At 57.1% G+C, this 24,205-nt stretch overlaps 1 protein-coding gene across 1 annotated transcript in view; it reads left to right on the plus strand.

Annotated features, from left to right (window-relative positions):
- KIAA0930 (KIAA0930 ortholog) overlaps positions 1-22,628 on the plus strand; it is a 39,154-nt gene extending 16,526 nt beyond the window's left edge. Inside the window, exons 2-11 of the mRNA XM_065887858.1 lie at positions 11,276-11,427; positions 12,907-12,909; positions 15,130-15,246; positions 15,347-15,424; positions 15,732-15,833; positions 17,087-17,227; positions 17,809-18,003; positions 20,765-20,927; positions 22,064-22,222; positions 22,588-22,628. Coding sequence (XP_065743930.1) covers positions 11,276-11,427; positions 12,907-12,909; positions 15,130-15,246; positions 15,347-15,424; positions 15,732-15,833; positions 17,087-17,227; positions 17,809-18,003; positions 20,765-20,927; positions 22,064-22,222; positions 22,588-22,628 — 1,151 coding nt within the window. The remainder of the gene's footprint in view (positions 1-11,275; positions 11,428-12,906; positions 12,910-15,129; positions 15,247-15,346; positions 15,425-15,731; positions 15,834-17,086; positions 17,228-17,808; positions 18,004-20,764; positions 20,928-22,063; positions 22,223-22,587) is intronic.
- Positions 22,629-24,205: the final 1,577 nt, after the last annotated feature.

Raw genomic sequence — 24,205 nt, forward strand, 5'->3', positions numbered from 1 at the left:
ATTTGTTAAGAAAATTAGCCCTCATTTAAGAGATCCAGTGATTTTTCCAGTGTGGTGGTGTTTGTTTTTGCCTTTGTTTCTGTTGTATGGGGTTTTTTTCCTATGGAAATTTTTTATGTTGTTTGATTTATCTATCATTCTTTTCGTTTTTCTTTTATTTATTTTTTGTCTTTTTTTTAAATATCATTCTTTTCTTTGACAGCCTTTGTGTTCTACTCAGAAAGGCTTTCCGCTTTCTGAGAGAATAAAAAAATTCACTCAAGGTTTATTTGATTTTCTTACGATTTTACTTTTGGCATCAGAAGTTTTTCTTTTTTGGAATTGGTTTTGACGTGACCAGGGGCCCAACCTTATTCTTTTTCCCCAGCTGGCCGGCTGTTCCAAGACCAGCTGTTGAAGAGCTGTCTTCATCCTACTGATCGGAAGGATGAATATTTATATAAACTAAATTACCACGTATCTTCATTCTGCTTTTGTACTTTCTATTCTGTTCTATTGATCTAATTGTGTACCGGTACCACCTTGCTCTCATTAATCATTCGGTTCATTTCATTTATTCACTTAATTAGCCAATATTTATTGTTTCCTATAGGCCAAATACAATTCTAGGAGCTAAGTGTACAGCAGTGAACAAAATAATCAAAGAGGGAAGATGCTCTGTTAAAAGAGATATGTTCTAGTAAGGCAGGTGCTGGCACACGATGGCCCCAGGCCACCTCCAGCCTGCTGCCTCTTTTGGTAAATAAACTTTTATTGGGACATAGCCATGCCCATTTCTTTATGTATCGCTGTGGATGATTTTGTAGTTGAGACAGGACCGTGTGGTCCGCAGAGCCTAAACTATTTTCTATCTGGACCTTAACAGAAAAAGTTTGCTGGCTCCTGTACTCAGGAAAGACTGAGAGCAAAGAAGATAGGTAAAAAATATATGATGCTATAGAGTGATAGGTGCTATGGAGAAAAATAAAGCAGGAAGTGGGGTAGGGACTGTTGGGGTGGATTTACAATTTTAAACAGGGTGGTTTGGGGAGGCCTCCCTGAGAAGGTAGGTGTTTGAGAAAGGAGCCAAGGGGAGGTGAGGACGTCAGCCTCATGGAGGATTGAGAGCAGGGGCGTGGCAAGAGCTGATTCAAGCATGGGGACCAGTTAGGGAGCTGGGCAGGAATAGAGGCAGGAGATGGTGGTGCTTGGCCCCGGTGCCAGAGTGGTTTGTGAGAAGTGGTTGGCTTCCAGGTACATTTAAAGGTAGAATCAGTGAAACGATGCAGAGATGAAGTCAGAGAGTTCTGCAGGAAAGCAAAAACCAAAACCGAAAATCAATGGTAGAATTTAACAGATCTGTAAATTAACATATCTGTCCAAGTAAGAGAGGACTGAAAACTTTCCGCTGGAGACAGCTTCTGGTGAGACAGTAGCTAGAGGTGATGTGGGATTAAGGGAGGGTTTTTGGTTTGTTTCCTTAAAGTTGGGTGACTCTTGAGTTCTTTCTTAGGGTTAGAAGTGAAGAAACTAATCCATGGTAGCTTAGACAATAAGAAATTTATTAAAATAACCAACAAAGGGGCTTCCCTGTCCAGTGGTTAAGAATCCGCCTTCCAGTACAGGGGACATGGGTTCGATCCCTGGTCGGGTAACTAAGATCCCACAAGCCGCGGGGCAGCTAAGCCCGCGCGCCGCAACTACTGAGCCCACGTGCCTCAACTACTAAGCCCACGCGCCTCAACTAGAGCCCCTGTGCTGTAAACTACAGAGCCCACGCGCTCTGGAACTCGCGCGCCACAACTACAGAGCCCACGCGCCCTGGAGCCTGCATGCCACAACTAGAGAAGAGAAAACCCGCACGCCACAGCTAGTGAGAAGCCCATGCACCACAATGAAGAGCCGGCGTGCCGCAACGAAAGATCCCGCGTGACTCAACGAAGATCCTGTGTGCGTCAACTAAGACCCAACGTAGCCAAAACTAAATAAGATAAATAATTAAAAAATTTTTTTAATTTAAAAAAATTTTAAAAATAAAATAACCAACAAGGACCTACTATATAGCACAGGGAACTATACTCGGTATTTGTAATAACCTATAGGAAAAGAATCTGAAAAAGAATATATACACATGTATATATTACGGAATCACTTTGCTGTACACCTGAAACTATACTTCAATAAAAAAATTTGTAAAATCAACTAGACTTCAATAAAAAAAATTTTTAAAAATAAACAAAATTTTTGGCTGACAATCTGTAGAAGAGTTGAAAACTAAAGCCTCCAGAAGACTAGGAATGCCCAATACTAAGGACTTGAGTGGCCCCACTGTCTCCCTCTCCTATCTCCACTCTCTCTGGCCCTTTTCCAGCCTTCAAGTCGACCTCATCCACGTGGCAGGATAGGCAGCCAACAGTCTGTGGGTTTTTTGTTTGCAACGCGGAAGGGTTGTGTAGTTTGTGTTGATGGTGACATGAGGATTTAGCTTTCTAGTGTGTTTTAATATCTGATAAGAATCTTGATCCCACATCACTCTGAATTTTCCTGGCTGTTCTTATTTTAAAACATTCTCTTGGCATTTTCTATTGGGTCATGTTAAATTAATAGATCAAATTAGTTAGAATTGCTCCCTCTATGATTTGAATATTCTATTATTATTATGCTTGCCACGGTGATCTGTGCTCAGTGATCTTTGACGTCACTACCGTAAAGAGATTGACTTGCTGAAGACTCAGGCGCATATGCCTACATCTGGGACCTTGGAAAGAATATGAGTGGCAGGGTTTGAGCCCCAGATGCTATCGAGCCACTGGATTCCCAAGCTTCAGTTGCCTTATTTATTTATTTATTTTTTTTTTTGCGGTACGCGGGCCTGTCACTGTTGTGGCCTCTCCCGTTGCGGCGCACAGGCCCCGGACGCGCAGGCTCAGCGGCCATGACTCACGGGCCCAGCCACTCAGCGGCATGTGGGATCTTCCCGGACCGGGGCACGAACCCGTGTCCCCTGCTTCGGCAGGCGGACTCTCAACCACTGCGCCACCAGGGAAGCCCTGCCTTATTTTTAAACCAAAGACTGAGGTTTTAAACTAAACTGAGGTTATCCCCACCTCATCAAGTTGCCATGAAGAAGTAACAGGTGAAAGGGCTTTATAAACTGTAGAGTGCAGGGCAAACGTGGGCCGTCATCACTGTCAGTGCTGTTGAGCTGTTGGCACGATTACATCCCCCATTCGGTGTCATGCAGAATGAGATAGAGAATCTGTGGCCGGGTGGTTGTAGAGCACGGAGCTGGGCCTGGGAGGCGCGGGTTCTTCTCCTCACACAGCTGCGTGCCTTCCTCCGTGCGTCCCCAGACTCACTAGTCTATAAAGGGCTCTCCCAGTTCTGAAGTTCAAAGCCGGTAGCTTGTGAAAGCAGGTCACTCACTGCAGGCAGAGGAGGTGGCTGGATCCCCGTAGTCCCATTTCGAGCTGGAAGATACCAGTTTTTCTGATACAGCCCATCCTCATTATTCACGGATTCTGTATTACAGATTTACCTACTCAACAGAAATTTATCCATAACCCCCTGAAGTCGTCAGTACCTTTGGTGCTTTTGTGGTTAATCGCAGACGTGTGCAGAGTGGTGGGAAACTCTGAGTCACCCGAGGTAGGTGCACGGTCCCAGCTGAGGTTGAGCAAGGTGACACCACGCCTCCTTGTTTCAACTCATCATTTTTGTGGTCTATATAGTGCCATGTATTTGCATTTTTGTGCTTTTTGGTGGTGATTTTGCTGTTTAAAGTGGCCCCAAGCGTTAAAGCTGAAGTGCTGTATAGTCTCAAGCAAGAGAAGGCTGTGATGGGCCTTATGGAGAATATACCTGTTAGATAAGCTTCGTTCAGGCACGAGCTACAGTGCTGGTGTCCTGGAGTTCAATGTTAATAACCCAACTATATATTAAATAAGGTGTCTTTAAACAGAAACACGTAAAACAAGGTTATACATATCGATCGGTGGACGAAATTGTAACCAGAGACTTGCAGGAACTCAACCCTGTATTTCCCTAGGAGCAGTCGTTCGGTATTTGCTAATTCAGTGTCTGTGGCTACTTTATAGAACATAACTACCATGGATTATGAGAACAGATTGTAAGGACCACAGCCCAGCAGGGAGCAGCCTGGGGGCATGGAGCTGTCCGTGGTGCTGCCCCAGTGAGTGGCTCAGCATCTGGGGCTGCATCTCTCCCCTAAGTCTGTCATCCACTGGATTCAAGGGTCTGGAAATTTGCTGCCCCTGTGGCCAGATGGCAGGGAGACAGGGATGGAGAGAGTCATGGAGATTAGGGAGCTCTCTGTTGGACTGGCGGCTCTCAGGGTTTATGACCCAGGGGATTTCTTGATGGACAGGTCTTGGGAAAAGCTGGTACTGATTTCACAGGCCACACAAGGGTCCAATTACCCCTCATGTGTCTGTTCACACAGTTACTGCACCACGTAGTTTAGGGACACTGGCAGGTTTGGGATCCATGACCTCATCTGAGCGAGCCACACTGCCGACAGAGACACACGAAGCAGCAGTGCAGAGGGTCCCCCCGAATGTACATGTGGACAGAACTTTACGGCTTACAAAGGACTTTCGTATTGGCCTCTCCCCCCGCCCCCCGTCCTCACTGTTGGTTCTGGGAGGGTGGCAGGTTAGACCCCTCTGACAGATGGAGTTCCTGGGATCCAGAGGGGTGCACTGGCCACCTGGTTGGGGGGCAGGAGAGTCAGGGCCTGAACTCAGATATGTTTGGCTGTAGATCCACACGCTGTACTGTGCTTCCACGAGTCTGAACTCTCTCTGTGACCTTGACCCTTCCTAGCTTTTGGACTTGGACTGTCTCCTATCCCACCCTCCTCTCCTCCCTCTGAAGATGGGGAGTCCCTTCTCTGTCCCCCTCCTCTCACTTTAATGAGCCTTATGACATTCATCAAAAGTCGTACATTCATGGGAAAAAGTGGTGTCATCTTACTATTAAAAACATTAAATCCAGGGCTTCCCTGGTGGCGCAGTGGTTGAGAGTCCGCCTGCCGATGCAGGGGACGCGGGTTCGTGCCCCGGTCCGGGAAGATCCCACGTGCCGCGGAGCGGCTGGGCCCGTGAGCCATGGCCGCTGAGCCTGCGCGTCCGGAGCCTGTGCTCTGCAACGGGAGAGGCCACAATAGTGAGAGGCCCGTGTACCGCAAAAAAAAAAAACCAAAAATACCCACAACATATTAAAAGTAAAAACAAAGAAAAAAGAAAACATATTTCCTGTGAGGTAGAGCAGCTCCTGCCTTTCGGGCGTGTGACGTATGTAGTTGTGGTCAGTGTGTGTACAGCCTGAGCTTCCGCTCTTTCACCAAACGTATTACACGCATTTCCATGTACCTACTTGTCTTCATAGGCATCCTTTTAAAAGACTGACGGAGATTAGGTTTAGTACACACAGCATAATTTACCTGGATTGAATGTCAGTAATTACAGAATATTACTTTCTTTTTCTCCTTCCTTATTATTATGATTATTGTCATATTATTTGCTCTCACTGATACAGAGAGAATGTCTTTCTGCAAAAGGCCTTTATTTACTTTACTCCTATTTTTTCTTTTCCATAAGATAGATTCACAGAAGCAGGAAAATGCTCGCTTGCTCTTCACAAAGGATAGAGTGATTTTTGTTCTCTAGCCATATATGAGAGCTCCCAGTTCAATGTACTCTTCCCAGCTTTGGCTGTCGTAACTTTTTATCAACTTTATTGGAGTATAATTTATGTAAAATAAACTGTGTCCGTGTAAAGTAAGTAATTGGATGAGTTTTGATGGTTGTGAAAGCACCACCAGAAACAGAACGTTTTGGGGCAACTCCCAGTCTGCATCTGTCACTGTAGTTGTACCTTTTCTGAAGCGTCATGTGAACGCGGCCCTTCAGGTGTAGCTTTTTCTGTGCCTGACGTTCACTCAGCGTGATGATTTTGAGATGTATCCGTAGTGCAGTGCGGATCAGTGGTTTGTTCTTATTGCCAGGAACATTGAGTGGCTACGTCATGTTTCACGTGTACCTCCTCCTGGTTTCCAGTTTGGGTTTACTAGGGACAAAGTGTCTGTGAACACTTGTATACCAGTGTCTGTGCCAGACACATGCTTCATTTCTCTTGGGCAAGTACCTGGGAATGGCTGAATCACTGGTAAATATGTGTTTAACTTTGTCGGATCTGCCGGTTTTCCTAAGCGGTATTTTTTTTTTCTTTTTGCACTCTTTTTTCTTAAATTATTTATTCATTTATTTATTGTTTTTGGCTGCGTTGTGTCTTCGTTGCTGCGTGCGGGCTTTCTCTCGTAGCAGCGAGCGGGGGCTACTCTTCCTTGTGGTGTGTGGGCTTCTCATTGCGGTGGCTTCTCTTGTTGCAGAGCACGGGCTCTAGGCATGCGGGCTTCAATAGTTGTGGCACACGGGCTTCAGTAGTTGTGGCACGTGGACTCAGTAGTTGTGACTCTCGGGCTCCAGAGCACAGGCTCAGTAGTTGTGGCACATGGGCTTAGTTGCTCCGCGGCATGTGGGATCTTCCCGGACCAGGGCTTGAACCCTTATCTCCTGCATTGGCAGGCAGGTTCTTAACCACTGCACCACCAGGGAAGTCCTAAGTGGTATTTTTAAAATACCAAATTTGCCTTCTTAAAAATGACAACTTGGGGAATTCCCTGGTGGTCCAGTGGTTAAGACTTCATGCTTTCAGTGCCGAAGTCCCGGATTCGATCCCTGGTTGGGGAACAAAGATCCTGCAGGCTGTGGGGCGTGGCCAAAAAAAAAACAAAAACAAAGGACAACTTGTTCTTTCAATGTGAATTTTTAAAAACTAGTGAGATTTATATTTTCCCACATTTTTGTTAAGTGGTTATGTTTCCTTTTTGGCAGTTACCTGTTTTGGTGTTTTACCCATTTATCTATTGGGCTCTTATGCATTTTCTTTCATAACTTGCTATGATGTGAATTCTTTATTTTTTTGGTTTGTTTGTCTATTTATTTATTTAGGCTGCATTGGGTCTTCGTTGCTGCGCGGGCTTTTCTCTAGCTGCAGCGAGCGGGGGCTACTCTTCGTTGCGGTCCGCGGGCGTCTCATTGCAGTGGCTTCTCTTGTTGCGGAGCACGGGCTCTAGGCACGCGGGCTTCAGTAGTTGTGGCACATGGGCTTCAGTAGTTGTGAGACGTGGGCTCAGTAGTTGGGGCTCGCAGGCTCTAGAGCACAGGCTCAGTAGCTGTGGCGCGTGGGATTAGCTGCTCTGCGGCATGTGGGATCTTCCCAGACCAGGGCTCAAACCCGTGTCCCCTGCATTGGCAGGTGGATTCTTCACCACTGTGCCACCAGAGAAGCCCCGTGAATTCTTTATTACATGGACATTAGTTATTTATTGTGAATTTCCCTCCCCTGGTTTTCATGTTCCTTTTGATTTCAGCCATGCTTCTCTTGGGCATGAGGGGAAGTTTGAGTGCTCGGGGTCGGGGGCAGCTCTTGACCTTTGCGATTTCTCTTCTGGCTTTAAACTGGGTGTCCTGGGTGTGGCCGTGGTCTGCGTGTCTGTTCTGCCAGCGTCTCTGGGTGTGGTGCCCACGGCTGGTCCTGGCGATGGTTCTAGCAGGCCTCTCCCCACCTCATGGGTGAGAGAGGCAGGTGCGTGGGGTTTCCCTGAGAGAGTAGAGTTTCTTCCTTCTCAATGACAATGAGTTTGTCATTGGTACTGAAGTAGTTACGCTAATGATAACATCCGTGTGGTGTCCACAGCTGACAGCGAACGTCTAGCCCCCCTGTTTCTTTCGGAGCGTGTTGGTGCTGGGTCTCCCAACCTGCACCTGCCGGGCGCACAGGGGCTGCAGGTGCTCAGAAAGGCGGGGTCGGGGTGGGCCCTGTCTGGATGCCCAGGGGTCTTCTTAGCACATGTGACAGGCCCACCTGCCTGTGGAGCCATTGCTTTGAGCCTGCCTGTGGAGCCTGGGCGAGCTAAGTGAGGGGGCTGCAGCCCTCGTGTCGTGTGGTGTTTGGGGCATCTTCGGAAGATCTTTCTAAGTCAGGGCCCTTGCGACTGAAATAAAGTGGCAAGTCCATGCCCTGTGTCCTGCGTGGGGCACCCAGGCCTCAGGTGGACAGTGGCTGGGCCACGTCCCTGCTGTGGTCACCTGGACAAGTCACCCACCTCACTGAACCTGCTTCCTGTTAACTTGGGACAACCCATTTATTCACACAGCATTTATCGAGCGCCTGCTATGTGCCTGGCTCTGCTCTGGGCACTGAAATCTGATGGTCATCCACACAAGTCCCTCCTCCTGAGCTGCTTTCATGCAGTGGGGGACAGACAGCAAACCGATATGAAACACCAGTGGTGATGATGGCAGTAAAACAAGGTGCTGTGACAGGGAAGCCCCTCGGGCCACATTTAATGTGGTGTCCGGAGAGGCTCTCTGAAGAGGTGAGAGTCGTCTAAGCTGCAGCTGGAATGACAGGAAGGAGACGCCTGTGCAAAGGCACCGGGGCAGAGAATCGGAGGGGGAGGAGGCCAGCAGGGCTGGTGAGCAGCGCGAGGAGGGGCTGTCTTGGAGAGCTTTCTCAGAACTTTGGGTTTTATTCCGAATTCCCTGGGAAGGGTCTAAGGGGGGCAGGGAACGATCTTTAAATAAAGATCCTGTGGCTGTGGTGTGGAGGGCAGACTGTCGGATGGGAGTGGAAGGGGCAACCAGTGCATTCTAGGGGTGATGGCACCAGCCCGGGTGGGGAGCTGGCAGTGAGGGGGACTTTCTGATGGCCACGTGGGCTGGAAGCGTACGGGGGGTGGGCTGGTCCCCTCTGAGAGGTTGTTTGGGAGTGGCCCTTGGGGGTGGGGGGGCCGGCAGCCGGCCCGGGGTGACCTTCGGGCTGGGCGCCAGCAGCCCCTGTGTGAGCTGAGCCTTTGTGTTAGGAGGAAGTACTGGCATGCAGTCTGCTTCAGACTCTTGGGACCTGCAGACTCCCTCACTAACCGGGCCGGATGAGCTGTGAAGAAAGTGATTTTTCAGCATTTAAAGCAGGGACATGGGACCCCTTGTGTGGCCCCCACTGGGCCAGGCCTGGCGGCACGTGGAATCCTAGAGAATACAGTGGCATGCACTTTGTGCCACCTCCAGCACTCCACTCCTGCAGGCAAACCCTGCATCCTCCCCCAACCCCAGAACCCCTCCCTCATCGCGCTCCCGGGGTTGCCAGCTGCCTGCTAAGCGCTTTGCATTCGTTATCTGGGTCCAGCATTTTCCAAGAGTGTCAGCGCGGGGGTCTGACAGGTCTGAGGACTTGGCGGGTTCTAACTCTGTGATCTTGGCCTCCTTTTTAACCTCTTGAGAGTCAGCTGCGTCTGTGAAACGGGGCAGTAGACGTAACAGAATGCAGGCAGAGTTTAGTGAGATGATCTGCGTAGCTCTACCTGGTGCTCACTCAACATGGCAAATGTGTAACAAATCGTAACCATCTGGGTGCCCGAGGTACCTCGAGGTTCCTTCTGCCTGCAGAATAAACAGAGAGTGCCGCCCGAGGGGGGCAGCGCTTGACCCTGAGTGACGCTGATGGTGAACTTGTAATTCACTGTGGCAGGTGGTGGGGCCTGGAGACCTGACCCACTGCTTGTCACTTCTGTACCCCCCGCGGGGCCAGGAAGCAGTCGGCGTGGGCAGTCTTTGAGCATTTCGCCTGATGGGCCTTCTGCTGGGCTTTGGGCTGAGGGAGCTGCGAGTAAACAGAGTCACGGGAGAGTTCCTGTTTTGTTCGGAATAACACGGCCCCTTTGCTTAGTTTTGTAGGGGTCTGTAGGGGCGTGAACTGGGCGTTGCCTGTCGAAAAGGTGTGTGGCAGGAACGTCCGGGCGGTGATGCAGAATGGTGCGGACGGCGGCGACATTCCACCTGCTGCCTGCCAGCTTGCGGATGCGGCCGTCAGTCCTGTGGCCTCTTCCAGCCTTTGCCGTCAAGGCTGGTGGGTGGCCTTTGTCTTAATCAGGCTCGCTGACCTGGACGCCTCACTGACGAGGACCCTTCTGTTTCCCTCGCATGGGAGCCAGGCAGGGCGTGGGAGTGGGCGGGCTGCAGACTGCCCGTGGCAGCCCTGCAGAGGGCAGAGGGCAGGAGCTGGTGTGGAGCCTGGGTCTCTGGTCATGGTGATGTAAGCAAAGGCTGGGGTTTTCTGCCTGCGGCTCAGTCTTCCAGAGCCTGATGGCCGACTCCCCGGAGGAGGGGGCATGGGCTGCAAGTCAGGGGGCCTGGCCAGTCCCTGTGCCACCTGTGGGGACAAGGGAGAGCCCCGCATCAGCGGCCCCCAGGTTCCCGCCTCCAGGGTTGGGTTAAGTCAGGTCCTTCTAGGACCCAAGTGCGAGGGCTCAGTCACGGTGGTAAAGCAGTTTCTGGAGAAGAGAAAGAAACCAGGAGCAATTTAATATCTTGGGTTTCTAAGAAACAGCTCTGCAGCACATGTTGGAATTTTGTCGGATCTGTGTAGACACCCGCCTTTGTGGGTCCCACTCTGTGCCAGGCGCGGGCTCTCCACGCCCATGGTCTCAGTCTGTGTTCACCCCCAGAAACCTGGGGTCAGAGAGGCTGCGATGCTTGCCCGCTGTCACGTGGCAAGTGCAGAGCTGGAGTGGAAACAGTCCTTCCTACCAGAGCCTGTGGGCTTTTTCTCCTTGTGTGGGAAAGAGTACCGTAAAGATTTATCATAAAGGAATCCTGTTTGTAATAAAAAGAAGTCAGTCAGTCTGGCATGCCGAGAGGCTCCGTGGTGCCAGGGTGAGGGTAGGGTGGACGTCCTCCCTGCTTCCTGCCTGCCGCTGAGCGTGGTTAGCAAAGGGGCAGCTGTTCCTTTAAGTCGGATTCTCCGTGGGAGCTGCGGCAGCCTGGGGTGGGGAAGGGGGGAGGGAGGTGCCTGCCTGACAGATCTCCCATCCTAAGCCCTTCCGGCTCCCAGCCAGACAGCCTGCCCATGACGTTCCCTCTGATTCCATCTTTCCTTCCCCACCGAAGCTGCTGATTCATCCACAGGCTGGAGTCCACTGTGCCATGGGGGGAGGGGGGTGAGGGTCTCGTGGCCTTGAGCCTCTTTGGGTGCCCCGTGGTGGGGTGTGAGGGAAAAGGGGGCTCTGAACATCACACAGTCCTGGCTGCTTTCTGACCAGAAACACAGGTCGGGGGCGGGGTGGGGGACAGGGCCCGGGCCCGGCCAAGGTCACGGGGCTGGGGCCAAGTTGACCCATCCTTCCTCACTCCTCTCTGGCCTCCCTGTGCAGGGTGCTTCAAGGATGACCGTATCGTCTTCTGGACTTGGATGTTCTCTACCTACTTCATGGAGAAGTGGGCCCCGCGGCAGGACGACATGCTCTTCTACGTGCGCCGGAAGCTGGCGTACATGGGCAGCGAGGGCGCCGTCGACGGGCGGAAGGTGAGTGGCCCCTCGGGGCCCAGCCAAGCCTCCCTGGAGGTCTGCTCTTCGTGTGAGAGAGGGGCTTCCCTGCAGTCCTTGTGCGAGTCGAGAGGGGAACATGGTGTTCATTTAGCACCTGCCAGGCTTCAGGAACTGTGCGGGGATGGCCACACGCGCGTCCGATGGCGGGATGCGCTGGGCTTGTGTAGATAGACATCATTATTAATCTTCACCACGACCCTGGAAAGCAGCGATTCTCATCACTGTAGTACCTTGGAGGAAACACGGGCAGAGGCTGGGTGATGTGGCCGCATCTCATAATTAGTAACTTAATGGGGGAGCGAAGATTTTGGCCCCAGCGGCTGGGGTCCTCCCTGGCGCGGGCAGTTGAGCCGGCTTGGGGACGATGCTGGCGCCTACCAGGCCCTGAGCACTCACCACGCCCCCGACACGGTGCTGAGCTCTCTGCCTCCCGATCTCGTGTCTTCCCAGCGACTCAGCAGGGCAGGGGTTATTATCCCCGCTTTACAGAAGAGGAAGCCGAGGGCTCACAGGTGGAATGAGTCGCCTCAGGTGTTTCATCCGCTAAGTTTGTGTAGAGCAGTTGATCGAACAGACTTTGCATGTTTTTCAGAAGCTTTATTTAGTATTTTGTAAAATGTTTTAGCAACCTGTATGCCAAACATGGAAACACGTTGCTTCCCTTTAAATACACGGAAATGGGAGGGCCGTGGAGGCAGGTCTCTGCAGCGTGCCCACCGCAGGGCCTGCAGCCCCGGGCCGGGGCTTGTTACCTGGGGCTTGTGCCTCCCCTGCCGTGTGCCTGCTCTTTGAGCCTGACGCGTGATGGGTTTTCTGCAGATGGACAGGCCTGGTGCCCGCTGCAAAGGAGGCATGGTGGCTGGCAATGCCGGCGGCCGTATGGCTGGTCTGGCCGGGCTGCGTGTCATGCAGGAAGGCCCAGGGGCGGGCCAGGGTCCTCTGGTGTCCATCTGGTGTCTGCAGCAGCTGGCTGTGTGGCCGCGTTGTCACTGGGGCCAGTGGGCACTGGGACCCTGAAGTGCGTCGCGTGGCGCCAACACAGTGTGGCAACTGTAGTGACCAGAATTCGGGTTTTACCCCCGGAGCCCTGCGAAGCCACTGAGCCTGACGAACCGGCGAAGCGGACGTGGTCAGAGTTCCATGTGGCAGGCTCTCGGGCGTAGGTGGGGGAAGGGTTGGGGGGCGTCAGAGTAGAAGTGAGGAGCTGCCGTGCTGCGCTGAGCCGGCGGAGGGAGGGGTGTCGGGGTGGGGCCAACTCCGAGGAAGGCCCAGGACGTGGGCTTAACTAGCAGGGCTTCAGGTGATTGAATGTGGGGCGGAGGGAAGACTTGGCCTGGCAGCCAGGTCTCCGGCTTGGGCCCGGGGTGAATCTGGAGGGGACACAGGAGGAGGGCAGGTGTTGGACGGGTTGAGTCGCAGGTGCCCGTGGGACATCTAGATGGCGGTGTCTTCCAGGCAGTGGGTTTCCTGTGTGAAACTGAGCAGAGAGGTCAGGGAGGAGCTACAGATTTGGGACCATGGGCACCAAGATGGCATGGGAAGAGGAGGGAGCCTCGGGGGAGTAACAAAGAGGCCTAGGACAGAGCCCTGAGCCAGCCTGATGTGGGAGGGACCAGCTGGAGACCTTGAGCGACTGGCTGGAGAGGTGGAGGGCTCCAGAAGTGGGCAGGCGTGGGGATGCAGGACGAGAGGGGGACGGGCCATTGGATCTGGTGACCAGAGGCTGTGGCACAGGCCTCGCCTGCACGGCCTTGGTGCTGGGTGGGACCCGAGCCACACTCAGTGTGGGCAGGGGGAGCCCTGGGAGGGATGGAGGGGTGGAACTTGGGGGCAGGTATGGGTAGAGAGGTCCTGAGCTGAGCGCCTTCGGGAGCCTGGTCCAAGGTCCCCGGTCACCACATCCACCCTTCCGGTCCAGCATCATCTCCCCCTACTGGCCTTGTAACCTAGTCCAGTCAGCTCCTCTCTAGGGCTCAGCCTCTCCTGGAAAAGGGGGCCGGGTTAAGGCCGTCCCATCGCACACACCTGGGGCGCCAGAGGTTTGGGCGATGTGACCACACGAGTCCCCTGGCAGAGGGCGGTGAGAGTCTTGGGTGCCTCGGAGCCGGTGTCTCCCGTGATGGGCACGCTGTCCTCTGTCCTCGGCACAGCTCTGGGGGTGCAGGCACTGCTCCCTCCACAGTTCGCCAGCAGGGAGACTGGAGCCTGGGGGCAGACAGCCGGGAGGCAGCAGGGCTGTGGGCTCCGACTTCTGTCCGCCACCTCTCCGGCCTGTTGGCATCTGCTGGGGTTCAGATTACAGATGACTTTTTTTTTTTTTTTTTGCAAAATCTTGGTGTTTTCTCAAAGGCAGGGAGACCAGAGGCTCCAGTAAGGACTGGGCACATCTGAGACTCTTAGCTGTGCCTTGGATTTCGGTGCCTGGAGAGGCCCCGGCTCTAGTCAGGGAGGGTTTTCTTAGCCTGACTTGGCCTTGAATTCTCCAGGCGGGCAGGCGGGAACAGGGAGAGGTCAGGTCTGCGTGTTCCCAGAGTGGCCGGGCAGGGAGGCGAAAAGAATGCGCAGACGATGGTCTCTTTCTCCCGGGGAAAGAACCCTGAACTCAGGACTGAGGAGTTTGAAGCGGGAGGCCCGGAGCCATGTGCGAGCTCTCCTGAAGGTTGGGGGCTGTTGAGGTCAGGGGGGAGCCTGAGTCCATGGGAGTGTGTGGCAGTCTAGCTGTTCACGTGCTGGAATGTTCCATCGAACACCTGCCGTGAGCTCTGTACAGATGCCTCTCTCCCAGCACTGGGAGCACAAAATGACTCAGACTTGGCCCGGTCCTCGGGGAGCCCGCAGTCTGTTGGGATGGACAGACAGCGTGGCCAGTGGCACGTGGAGCCGTCGGTGCTGTGATGGTGGGAAGAGTGCGGGTGTCTGGGGACCCACAAAGAGGAGGAGGTGACACCTGGCCGGAATGTTGTAGGACAGAGAGAGGGGACGGCAGTGGACTGAGGACATTCGTGTGGAGGGACCGGCACAGGCAGAGCGGGAGGGGCGTGTCAGGCGCACATACGACGGCGCCCTGCCGGGCTGGGCCATGTCACATCTGCCGGTAGTGTTTGGAAGGCAGCCGGCGGGCAGTGATGTGGCGAGATCCCGCAGGCCTGGGGGTGCGAGGTGGGCAGGGAGGGGGAGTGAGGAGACCACACAGCCGCTCCCAGGCAGCTTCTCTGCCCACACTGCTCAAAAGAACAGAAAGGCAAGCCCCTGGCAGGCGTGAGGCGGGCCCTACCGCAGCGCCTGCGCGCTGCGGGTTCTCTGCGGCAAGCCCGGGCTGCCTCCGGCCCCCTCCTCGCCCTGCAGCCTAGCGGTACCCGGTCACCATAGCAACCCCAGGGCTGCCGGCGCTAGGCCAGTGGTGGAGGGTGGATGGGTGGACGGGCCGCCTGTAGGCGAGGTGAGGAGAGCAGCGTGGGCGGCACAGGCTGCTGGGACCCCCCACCCACCCACTGCAGGGCCTGAGGGACAACCTTGGAGGCTGAGTTCTCGGTGAACTCTGGGTCGCATAGCTAGAGAGCCCAGCAGTAAGGTTGGAGTCCACGTCTGTGTTAGCACCTGGCGGGTGCAGTGGTGAGGGAGAAGACGGCCCCGTGGGGCTGGGACTCACTTCTGCCCTGGGCCTCGCAGCTGGCTGAGGCCGAGCCCGAGGTGGAGGTGGAGGTGTACCGGCGGGACTCCAAGAAGCTGCCGGGCCTCGGAGACCCTGACATCGACTGGGAGGAGAGCGTCTGCTTGAACCTCATCCTGCAGAAGGTACAGGGGAGCCGCGGGGCAGGGCTCCAGGAGGGGGGCTGTCAGAAGGCCCCGAGGGACAGCAGACCCCTCCACACCCCCGTCCTGCGCTCTCTTCCAGCTGGACTACATGGTGACATGTGCTGTGTGCACACGAGCTGATGGCGGGGACATCCACGTCCATAAGAAGAAATCCCAGGTGAGCCCTCTGGCTGCCCCGTGTTTACTTGGGAGGCAAGTCCTCCTGCTGCCTTCCCTGCCCCGAAGTGAGCGTCCAGCTCCAGAAGTCCATTCAGCCCCCGGGGGCCTATGTCCTGCTCAGGAGCGCTAAACCAGTCATCCCGGACGGCTTCTTCCCAAGTGGCAACCTTGAGCGTGGCCTGGCTCTGGGCAGTGTGACCGCGGTGACCTGTGCCTTGGGCAGCACACTGCACCCCACTGAGTGGCTCCTGGTCTGGGTGCAGGGCCGGGGCCACACTCAGTCCTTCGCATCTCCTTTCTTTCAGCAAGTGTTCGCATCCCCCAGTAAACATCCCATGGACAGCAAAGGGGAAGAATCCAAGATCAGCTACCCCAACATCTTCTTCATGATCGACAGCTTCGAGGAGGTGGGCTTTGTCTCCCTCTAGTTCCCCCTCATCAGGGAATACGAGGGAATACGAGAAGCTTTTCCCTCAGGCCCCACACGCCTTCAGAAAGGCGGTGGGCGCTGGGCTGGGGTTGCGCTCTTCCTGCTGTTTGACTCGGGGCAAGTGAGTTCACCTGGCTCAGAGCCTCGGTTTTCTCATCTGTAAAATGGGCATCAGAGTCGAAAGGTCAAAGAGCTCATGAATAATGGGAAAATGCGCCGTAAACGCCTACAGAGAGTGCTTCCCAGGCGGGAGGAATCATTGTTATGGCCCTTAAACTCTGAATCAGGGCCTCCACACCTTGGGATCCTAGGATGTCCAAGATGGCTGGGGCTCTAGAAGTCATGTGGACCAAGCTTCTATTTTAAGGTTGGGAAAACTGGGGTCCAAGGCAGGTGACTCGACTGGGAAATGTGGGGTGCCCGGAACCCAGCTGCATCCCACTTGCGACCCTGCCAGCTCCTGTCCAGCCACTCTCCCCTGTCGAGGCCCTGGCAGCGGTGCCAGTACCCACCGGAGTGGGTCGGGGCCCTGGGAGGACTCAGGAAGAAGGGGCCTGTGTTTCAGGGCTCTTCTCGATTGGATTGGTGTGTTGAGGCATCTCAGGCTCGCACGGCTCGTCCGTGGCAGAGCTGAGATTTGAACCTCAGTCTGTGTGACCTCAGAGCTCGGCCTGTACGCTGGCCCCCGGGAGCGGTGACTCGAGCAGGGGCGGGGTGCAGAGTCCCCCGCAGGCCACCCTGGCGGTCGGGCGGTCCATCCGTCGGGCGCCTGAGCTGGTGCCTGCACGCGAGCCGTGAAGCTCGGGGCGGGTGGGCCGAGCGCCCACAGCCGGGGTGGAGGAGATCCTAGAAAGCGGGCCAGACGGTCCCCGTGGACCGTTTAACTCCCTGGCATGAGGAAGAGTGATGGGGGCAGTGTCCTCCCGGTGGCCAGGGCGGGTACGTCCTCTTCCGGTCCCAGAGTCACTGTTATCAACCCCACCCCCTTGTAGACGCTGCCCCCACCCCGCGGTAGCCTGTCCGCCTTTCTGTGCTGGTCTTGGTGGAGCCACGGGGGGCCTTGAGCAAATACCCTGACATCTGTGGCTCAGCGTTCCCACCTGCAAAGTGGGAGTTCCTGAGCAGTCCGCCCTGGGCCAGTGAGAGGGTGCTGGGCCGGGAGCCGGGCTGCGGCTGCGTGGTGGCAGCTGGCAGGCGACGAACCCGTCTCTGCCTCGTGCCCCACCCCAGGTGTTCAGCGACATGACCGTGGGCGAAGGAGAGATGGTCTGTGTGGAGCTGGTGGCCAGTGACAAATCCAACACATTCCAAGGGGTCATCTTTCAGGGCTCCATCCGCTACGAGGCGCTCAAGAAGGTGTACGACAACCGCGTGAGTGCAGGGCGGGTGCAGGGCCCAGGGGCAGGCACCCCCTAGGCCCCCTTCTGCCCTCGCCCGGCTCGGAGCTGTACCTGCCCCTCCTCGGAGCGCCCGCAGCCCCCCGGAGCCCCCTTAGGCGGTTGTGTTGTGCTCTCTACAGCACGTCTCAGCCCACTCCGGCCTACTCCGGCCCCCGAGGGAAGACCCTCCTGGGATTAGCCCCTGCTAGACTGAACTGAGGGGAGAGGAGTCCAGGTGGACGGGCCGCTCTCCCGCAGCTGAGCACTGTCCCGAGGACGTCCTCTCTCTGGAGCCTGGGAGGAAGGGACAGGGGAGGTGGTCTCAGGTCCCACTGGGCTGGGGCTCTCTTCCCGGCCTGTGCTGGCCCTGCGTGGGGCATGGTCATCGGGCTGAGAGGGGCATCAGCCGGGGATCCCCAGCGCCCCGGCACTGCCCTGCCCCGTGGGCGAGCCCAGGTCAGCCAGGGCTCGGTCCCCCTGGAGGTGGGCTGGCAGTCCTCAGGGGCTGCTCGTGTCCCCAGGGAGCGGGCATCCCTACCTGCCTGACTCAGGCCCTCTCCCACCCGTCCACAGGTGAGTGTGGCTGCCCGCATGGCACAGAAGATGTCCTTTGGCTTCTACAAGTACAACAACATGGAGTTTGTGCGCATGAAGGGGCCACAGGGCAAGGGCCACGCCGAGATGGCGGTCAGCCGTGTGTCCACTGGTGACACGTCCCCCTGCGGGACCGAAGAGGACTCCAGCCCGGCTTCGCCCATGCACGAGCGGGTAAGGGCTGCGTAGCTCGGGGAGGGGCCTCCCGTCCCTCAGATCTGCTTCCCACCGTCTCCCTGATCCTTACAGCCCCCGGTGAGGTAGGTGTCATTATCCCCAGCCTTCTGGGGAGGAGGCCGAGGTTCAGAGAGGGCAAGTGACTTGCCCAGGGTCGCACAGCAGGTTAGCGCCTGGGCCCTGAGCTGCCGCTGCGGCGGGCCTCTGTCTCCAGGGTCCTGGCGCCTGCCTCAGTGGACCTGCTGGGCGAGTGTGGGCACGCGACCGGCCTTCCCGGAGGGTGAGCCAGGGGTGAGGAGGAGCCAGCCTCCCCTCCCGCCCCGGCAGCATCAGCCGGAGCGCGCAGAGGCCCTGGGGCCGCCCAGCTCTTCTCTCTGCCCGGGCCACGTGTTCACAAGGTGTTGTGCACCTGAACTGCTGGGAGGCCACCAGCAGCCCGTGGGCGGGCCTGAGCTTTCGTGTCTGCAGGCCTGGGGACCCAGGCTTGCCTGATTTACCTGCCCTGTCCCAGGTCACATGGCTCTCGTGTGACAGCACTGAGCCTTTGAGCCCTGCTCTTTCTAGCCACTGTCCTTCCCCAGGGGTGGGACGCTGAGGTCAGTGGCAGCTTTATTTGCAGAGCCTCCAGGGGGCCCCAGGGCTCAGGCAGGGGCAAGTCTCCAGCCCGCTGGCTGCTTTGCCCCAGTTGGGTCTTCAGAGGGGGCAGCTCGGAGCTGGGCGTCTTGGACGAAGACAGGGTACTGGGGGCACCTCCGGGAGAGGGGCTGCCGGGGGGCTGGAATCCAGGTGCTGCTGCTTGTGTGAACTGGGACAGGTCTCTTCTCCTGAGCCTCAGTTTGCTCATCCAGAAACGGGGTGAAAACACCTGCCTCCCGAGGTGCTGGGGGCTCAGAGGAGCCGCTGAACATCAGATGGGGCCCTCAGGTCACAGCCGCTGTGCGGACGGCGGCTGGTCTGCCTGGGAAAATGGCTCCTGAGCGTGTAAGTCACGCGTCACTGCTGGCGGGCCTTAGACGGGGGAGCGCGTATGTGAAATACTTCTAATTCTGTAAAATTACGTTCACCTTGCACATCTCCAGGTAGTCAGATGGCGGTTTTCCTTCTTTGTATGTCTTTTTTTTGCTTTGGAGTTTCTGCAGTGAATGTGTTTTATAAGCAGAACAGAAACAATAAATGCTCTTTTTTGTGATGATGGGTGAGAGCTCCAGGCAGGGGCCTCTGTTGTCTTGGGAATAGTGGTTTACCGTCGAGATAAGGAGGCTTATTCTTCTCCTTGGTCCTAAATTGCCCACTGAGGCCCTAACGAATGTGTACGTGAAACCCCTTGTGACGACGTGGCCTGGGCTTGGGCTGGACAAACCTGGGTGCCCGTTCCAGCCACTTGTTTGCCGAGTGACCACAGATCGGTTACTAGACCTGCCCGGGCCTTGATTTTCCATCTGTCAAATGGGGGTGATGATCTTTCTCGCTCAGGGTGGCTGCGGGGGTGAAGGAGACGGTGCCTGGGAAAGTCCCTGGCGCATAGTAGCAGGGAGGCCTGGGGTCAAGGGGAGGGCCTTGCCAGGGTCACGCAGCTGTCAGTGGCAGGCCCTGACCTCCCAGGACTGCACGGGCCCCCTCCACCTCTGTGCTCACTGTCGCTTGTCCCCTCCCTTTTCCAGAGGGGTCGTTTGTAACCAGAGCATGACAAATGCAGACTCTGTGTGTATTGTGGTTTCTGGTGTTTGTTTTTTATCTTTTAAAAACCTTCCCTGGCTTGTGGGAGGACCGTCTGGAGCCCAGCGGCCGCCGGGACTCTGGTGGATGTCGGAGCCGTGACGAGGAGGCTGATGGGGCTCCCGAAGTCTCAGTCCCAGCTCGTCTTGTTCCTCAGATTCTTGTTTGCATGGGGAGGAGGGAGGAGATGGGCCACGTTCCCTCTGCCTGGAACGCCCTTCCCCCCCTTCTTCACCTAGCGAACTCCTACTCGTCCTTCAAGACCCAGCTCAAGCGGCATCTCCTCCGGGAAGCCTTTCCTGATTTCCCAGGCTGTTGATTCCTTTTGCCTCTGTGCTCCCCTGTATCCTGTGCTTCCGTTTTTCTGTCTCAACAACAACATTCGGTCTGTGGTTGTCAACTTTTGGGTCTCTTGCCCCCAGCAGACTGTGAGCTCCTTGAGGGCAGGGACCACTGTCACGTGCCTGTCTGTCCTTAGTGCTGCCCTGAGTGGGTGTGGAGAATGGGTGGTGACTGGCAGTGTGGCTGGAAGAGAGGAGAGGAGGAGATGGAAGCATGGACCGCTTGGCCACTGCACGTCTATGAAAGGATGCTGGGAGAGAGGGGGGATGGGACACAGTAGCCAAAAGAAGAAATCAGGGTGAAGAGCATGGCCTTAGGGGCAGAAGACCTGGGTTGCAACCCGGTGTGGCCACCATCCTGCTGGGTGACCTCGGGCACGTCAGGGTCGCTGTCCCGCCTTAGTTTCCTCTTTGTCAGATGGGCTGATGCCGGTTCCCGTTGTGGGAGGTTGGGAAGGTTCGGTGCCGTGGCGGGTGCTTGAGCCGCGTCAGCGGCCAGGCTTGCTTTGGGCTCTGACGACCCTCTGACTGGCGTTGGAGGCCCACAGGAGGGCAGCCCGGTCCCTCCCGGGGCAGCGCTGGCAGCCAGCACCCGCTGGGCCCCAGCAGGGCAGGTGTCCTTGTCGTCCGAGGCGGGAGGTGGGTGGGCACCGGGACCCCGGGTCGGTGGGCCACTCTGGTGACTCGCCCCTTGTTCCCAGGTGACCTCCTTCAGCACTCCCCCAACGCCTGAGCGCAACCACCGGCCCGCCTTCTTCTCCCCGTCCCTCAAGAGGAAGGTGCCCCGCAGCCGGATGGCGGAGATGAAGAAATCTCACTCGGCCAACGACAGCGAGGAACTCTTCCGGGAGGATGACGGGGGAGGTGACGCCGCCCCTCCCCGAGCTGCTTCCTTCCCCCATCCACAGTTAGGGGGCCGGCCGTCCCGGGCGGGGACGGAGCCATGGACAGACAGACAGAGGCCCACCGAGGGGCGCCCCCAGCCCGGCGCTCTCAGCGCTCAGCGTGCGAGGCACAGCTGGCAGTCTGCACTGATTCCAGGGGTTCAGAGCCTTCCCGACATCACTGTCTGCCTGTTCGGCCGAGCGGGTGGGGGAACGCCTGCCGGGTGCGGGGAGCTCCGTGGTCCACATGCACATGCTGTCGCCTCAGGTCGCTCTGGAACCCCGGGTGGGGGGGGCATCCCTCAGGGTCTCTCCTTGTTCCGTGCGGTCCCCTCAGGGCTCACCTGCCCTCCCCGAGCCCGCGGGCCTGTCCGTCTGGCAGCCTGCTGGGCGTCTCGGCCCGGATGTCGCAGAGGCCCTGGTTCTCAGCCACTCAGTGTGCAGTGTCTCCCGGCCGGCCTGCACCTTCCCGCTGCTGTCTCTGCGCACGTGGGCCCCGCCGTCAGCCAGCCGTGCGGCGGGGCGGCGGCTCCGTGTTCGTCAGAAGAGCAGCGGGAAGCCATCTGAAGGAGCTGGGCTGTGGCGTTGAACGGTCCTGACTGGCAGGACCCAGAGGCAGAGGGCCTGCTGGACGAGACCCTGGCCAGGGCCAGGAGACGCCGGCACCGGCCTCAACCTGCTCTCGAGTGAGCTTGGGCGAGCGCCTTCCTCACCTCGGCTTACTTCCAGACCAGCAGGAAAGCACTCGTAGCCCCCATCCTGCCTTCCCGGGCGACCCGTAGATTGGCCGATGGTGACAGGTCATCCCAGCCTCACCCCCATGGCCTCCCAGTGACAGACAGTACCAGAGGGGAGCAGCGAAGTGACACAGTGTGGCGATGGGCCAGACCCCACAGAGGAGACTCTCCAGGACAGAGAAGGGGGGTGTCAGGGAGGGCTCAGAGGGGTGGGCCCTGAGGGGCAGGATTGGGCTGGATAGGCAGGAAGGGGCACTGGGTGTTGCAGGCCGGGGCGATGGGGCGCCCAGCAGAGGGTCGAGCTGGGCCAGGGAGGCGCCACCTGGAATGGGAGGTGTTCTCCCCGCCGCCTGGGCCTGACCGGCCTTCTCCCCTCCAGCCGACCTGCACAATGCCACCAACCTGCGGTCTCGGTCCCTGTCCGGCACGGGGCGCTCCCTGGTCGGGTCCTGGCTGAAGCTGAACAGAACAGACGGGAATTTCCTTCTTTATGCACATTTAACCTACGTCACTTTGCCGCTGCACCGGATTTTAACAGGTAATTTTGACTTTGTGTGGGACCTCTGGGAAAACCATGGCCCCTGAAGGTGTCCCCTTGGGCCGTGCCCTGGCGCCCACCCCGTTATAGTCGAGGGGGAGGCAGAGCTGTCACTGACGGGCCGCAGGGCGGTGCCAGGCAGTGGCTCCAGAGCCCCCGCGTGAGCCCCGTTCCCCGTTCCCCGTGGCCTTGCCAGGCAGTGCAGCTGCTCCAAGCCCATTCGTTCCCCGTCTGCACGGAGGGTGGTCACAGCACCGCAGTTACCCGAGGGGTGGAAGAGAAAACGCCCGTGAACGACGTGGCGTGCTTCCTTCATAAATGGAGCACTGGGGGTGTGACCACCCGCGTCTTCCCCGCCGCCCTAGACATCCTGGAAGTACGGCAGAAGCCCATCCTGATGACCTAGCCGTGTGCGGGGCCCACGCGGAGCCTCCAGCCCTGCCCAGTCCTGGGAGTGCTGCCAAGTGCCTACCTGTCCACCGTCACTGGGGTCTTCCGGGACCACCCAGCGCCGCAGCCGGAGCCAGGTGGGACCACTCGACTCCCGGGGCCAGGGCCAGCTCCACCAACACCAGCCCAAACTGAAGTGCCTCGTTCTCCTCCCCGCTGGCTCTGCTCCTGCCCACCCACCCGGCACCCTCAGCCCGTCTCTGGAGAACCCTCTGCACCCAAAGAGGACCAGAGATGCCAAAAGACATAAGAGAGAGCAGAGGAGCAGCCAGCATCCAGAGAGAGTCCAGCCCTACGGACCCGACGTACGCATCCCGACAGGCGGCAGGCAGAGACCACTGGCTGGGGGCACGCAGTGTGTCAGACTGTCAGCACTTAAGGAACAGTGCTTTCAGATTTTGTGACACTGTACCGATGACCTTCAGCATCCAAGTTAGTCCCGGTCGTCTGTCCTCCCTCGTTTACTCCTGGTTGTAGATGGGTTTCCACGGGGAGCGGGGAACACGGCTGTCTGATGGTTTTGCCCTGGGCTGGGAATACCTCAGCCCGTGCCCGGTTCCAGACAGGCCCCCATCCTGCCAGAATGGCCTTTGCTTCCAGCCAAAGAGCATCACCAACACACACACCTCCAGCTTGGAGACAGCCACCCCACCTGCGCCTCAGCTGGCGTGGCCTGCGGACTTTGGATTCTGAGGGCAGGAGAGAGTGCTTGGTAGCCAGACAGGAGAAGGGTGGGGTCCCTGCCAAAGGGCGAGGAGGGGTCTGCGTTCTCCCAGGAAGGTTCCAGGCAGAACCTCCGTCCTCTGGGGCCAGGGGAGGGGATAGGGTGTTTCATCTTCCCTGGTTTCTTAGAGCTTATTTCCTTTGAATGGGCGTGCTGGTCCCATTTCTCAGACCATTCACTGAGGCAAAGGGGAACTGGCTTCCATGTGGCTTGTCAGGCCCCGTTCCAGCTTGAGGGGTTTCCACCTGTGGTGACACATTGCGCTCTTCTGAAAACCGTGAGCCCCCTCGAGAACAGAAGCGTTTCCCCTGCCTACGGGAATAAGCCGTCAGCTGGGTCTCTGCTGCTCTGTTTTGCTTGCGTCCTCAGGAGTGTTTGAAGGGTTCCTGGTGTACTAGGGTTAGAGATCCTCTGGGGGAGAAGAGCGAGAGGAGGAGGGGCGCGTTTTCCCGTCCGTTTCCATTCTGCGCGTTCTAAGGGTCTGCGCTGGGCTCCGGGAACTGGGGACTACTTTGGGGCTTCTCCAGATTTTGTATGCTGTTATTAAAAGCGAGCTACTGCATTTCATTCTGCCTCAGTTTGCCCACCTGTCGATGGGGCTGATACCACCTACCTCACCGCAGTCTCCAGGGTCCCGGTGCACGACCGGGTCCGGGCGAGATGGCCAGCCCTCCTGCATAGCTCAGCTCAGGGCACGTGGCAGACCATCGGGACGCTCACCCTACCCCACACCCCGGTCACCAGGCCGGGGAGGCGAGTGGTGGGGTCGGGGCGAACGTTCTTGCCTTCTCTGACAGTGCCCGGCTCGT

Source organism: Phocoena phocoena, chromosome 11, assembly GCF_963924675.1.
Source record: "Phocoena phocoena chromosome 11, mPhoPho1.1, whole genome shotgun sequence".
NCBI classification, from domain to species: domain Eukaryota; kingdom Metazoa; phylum Chordata; class Mammalia; order Artiodactyla; family Phocoenidae; genus Phocoena; species Phocoena phocoena.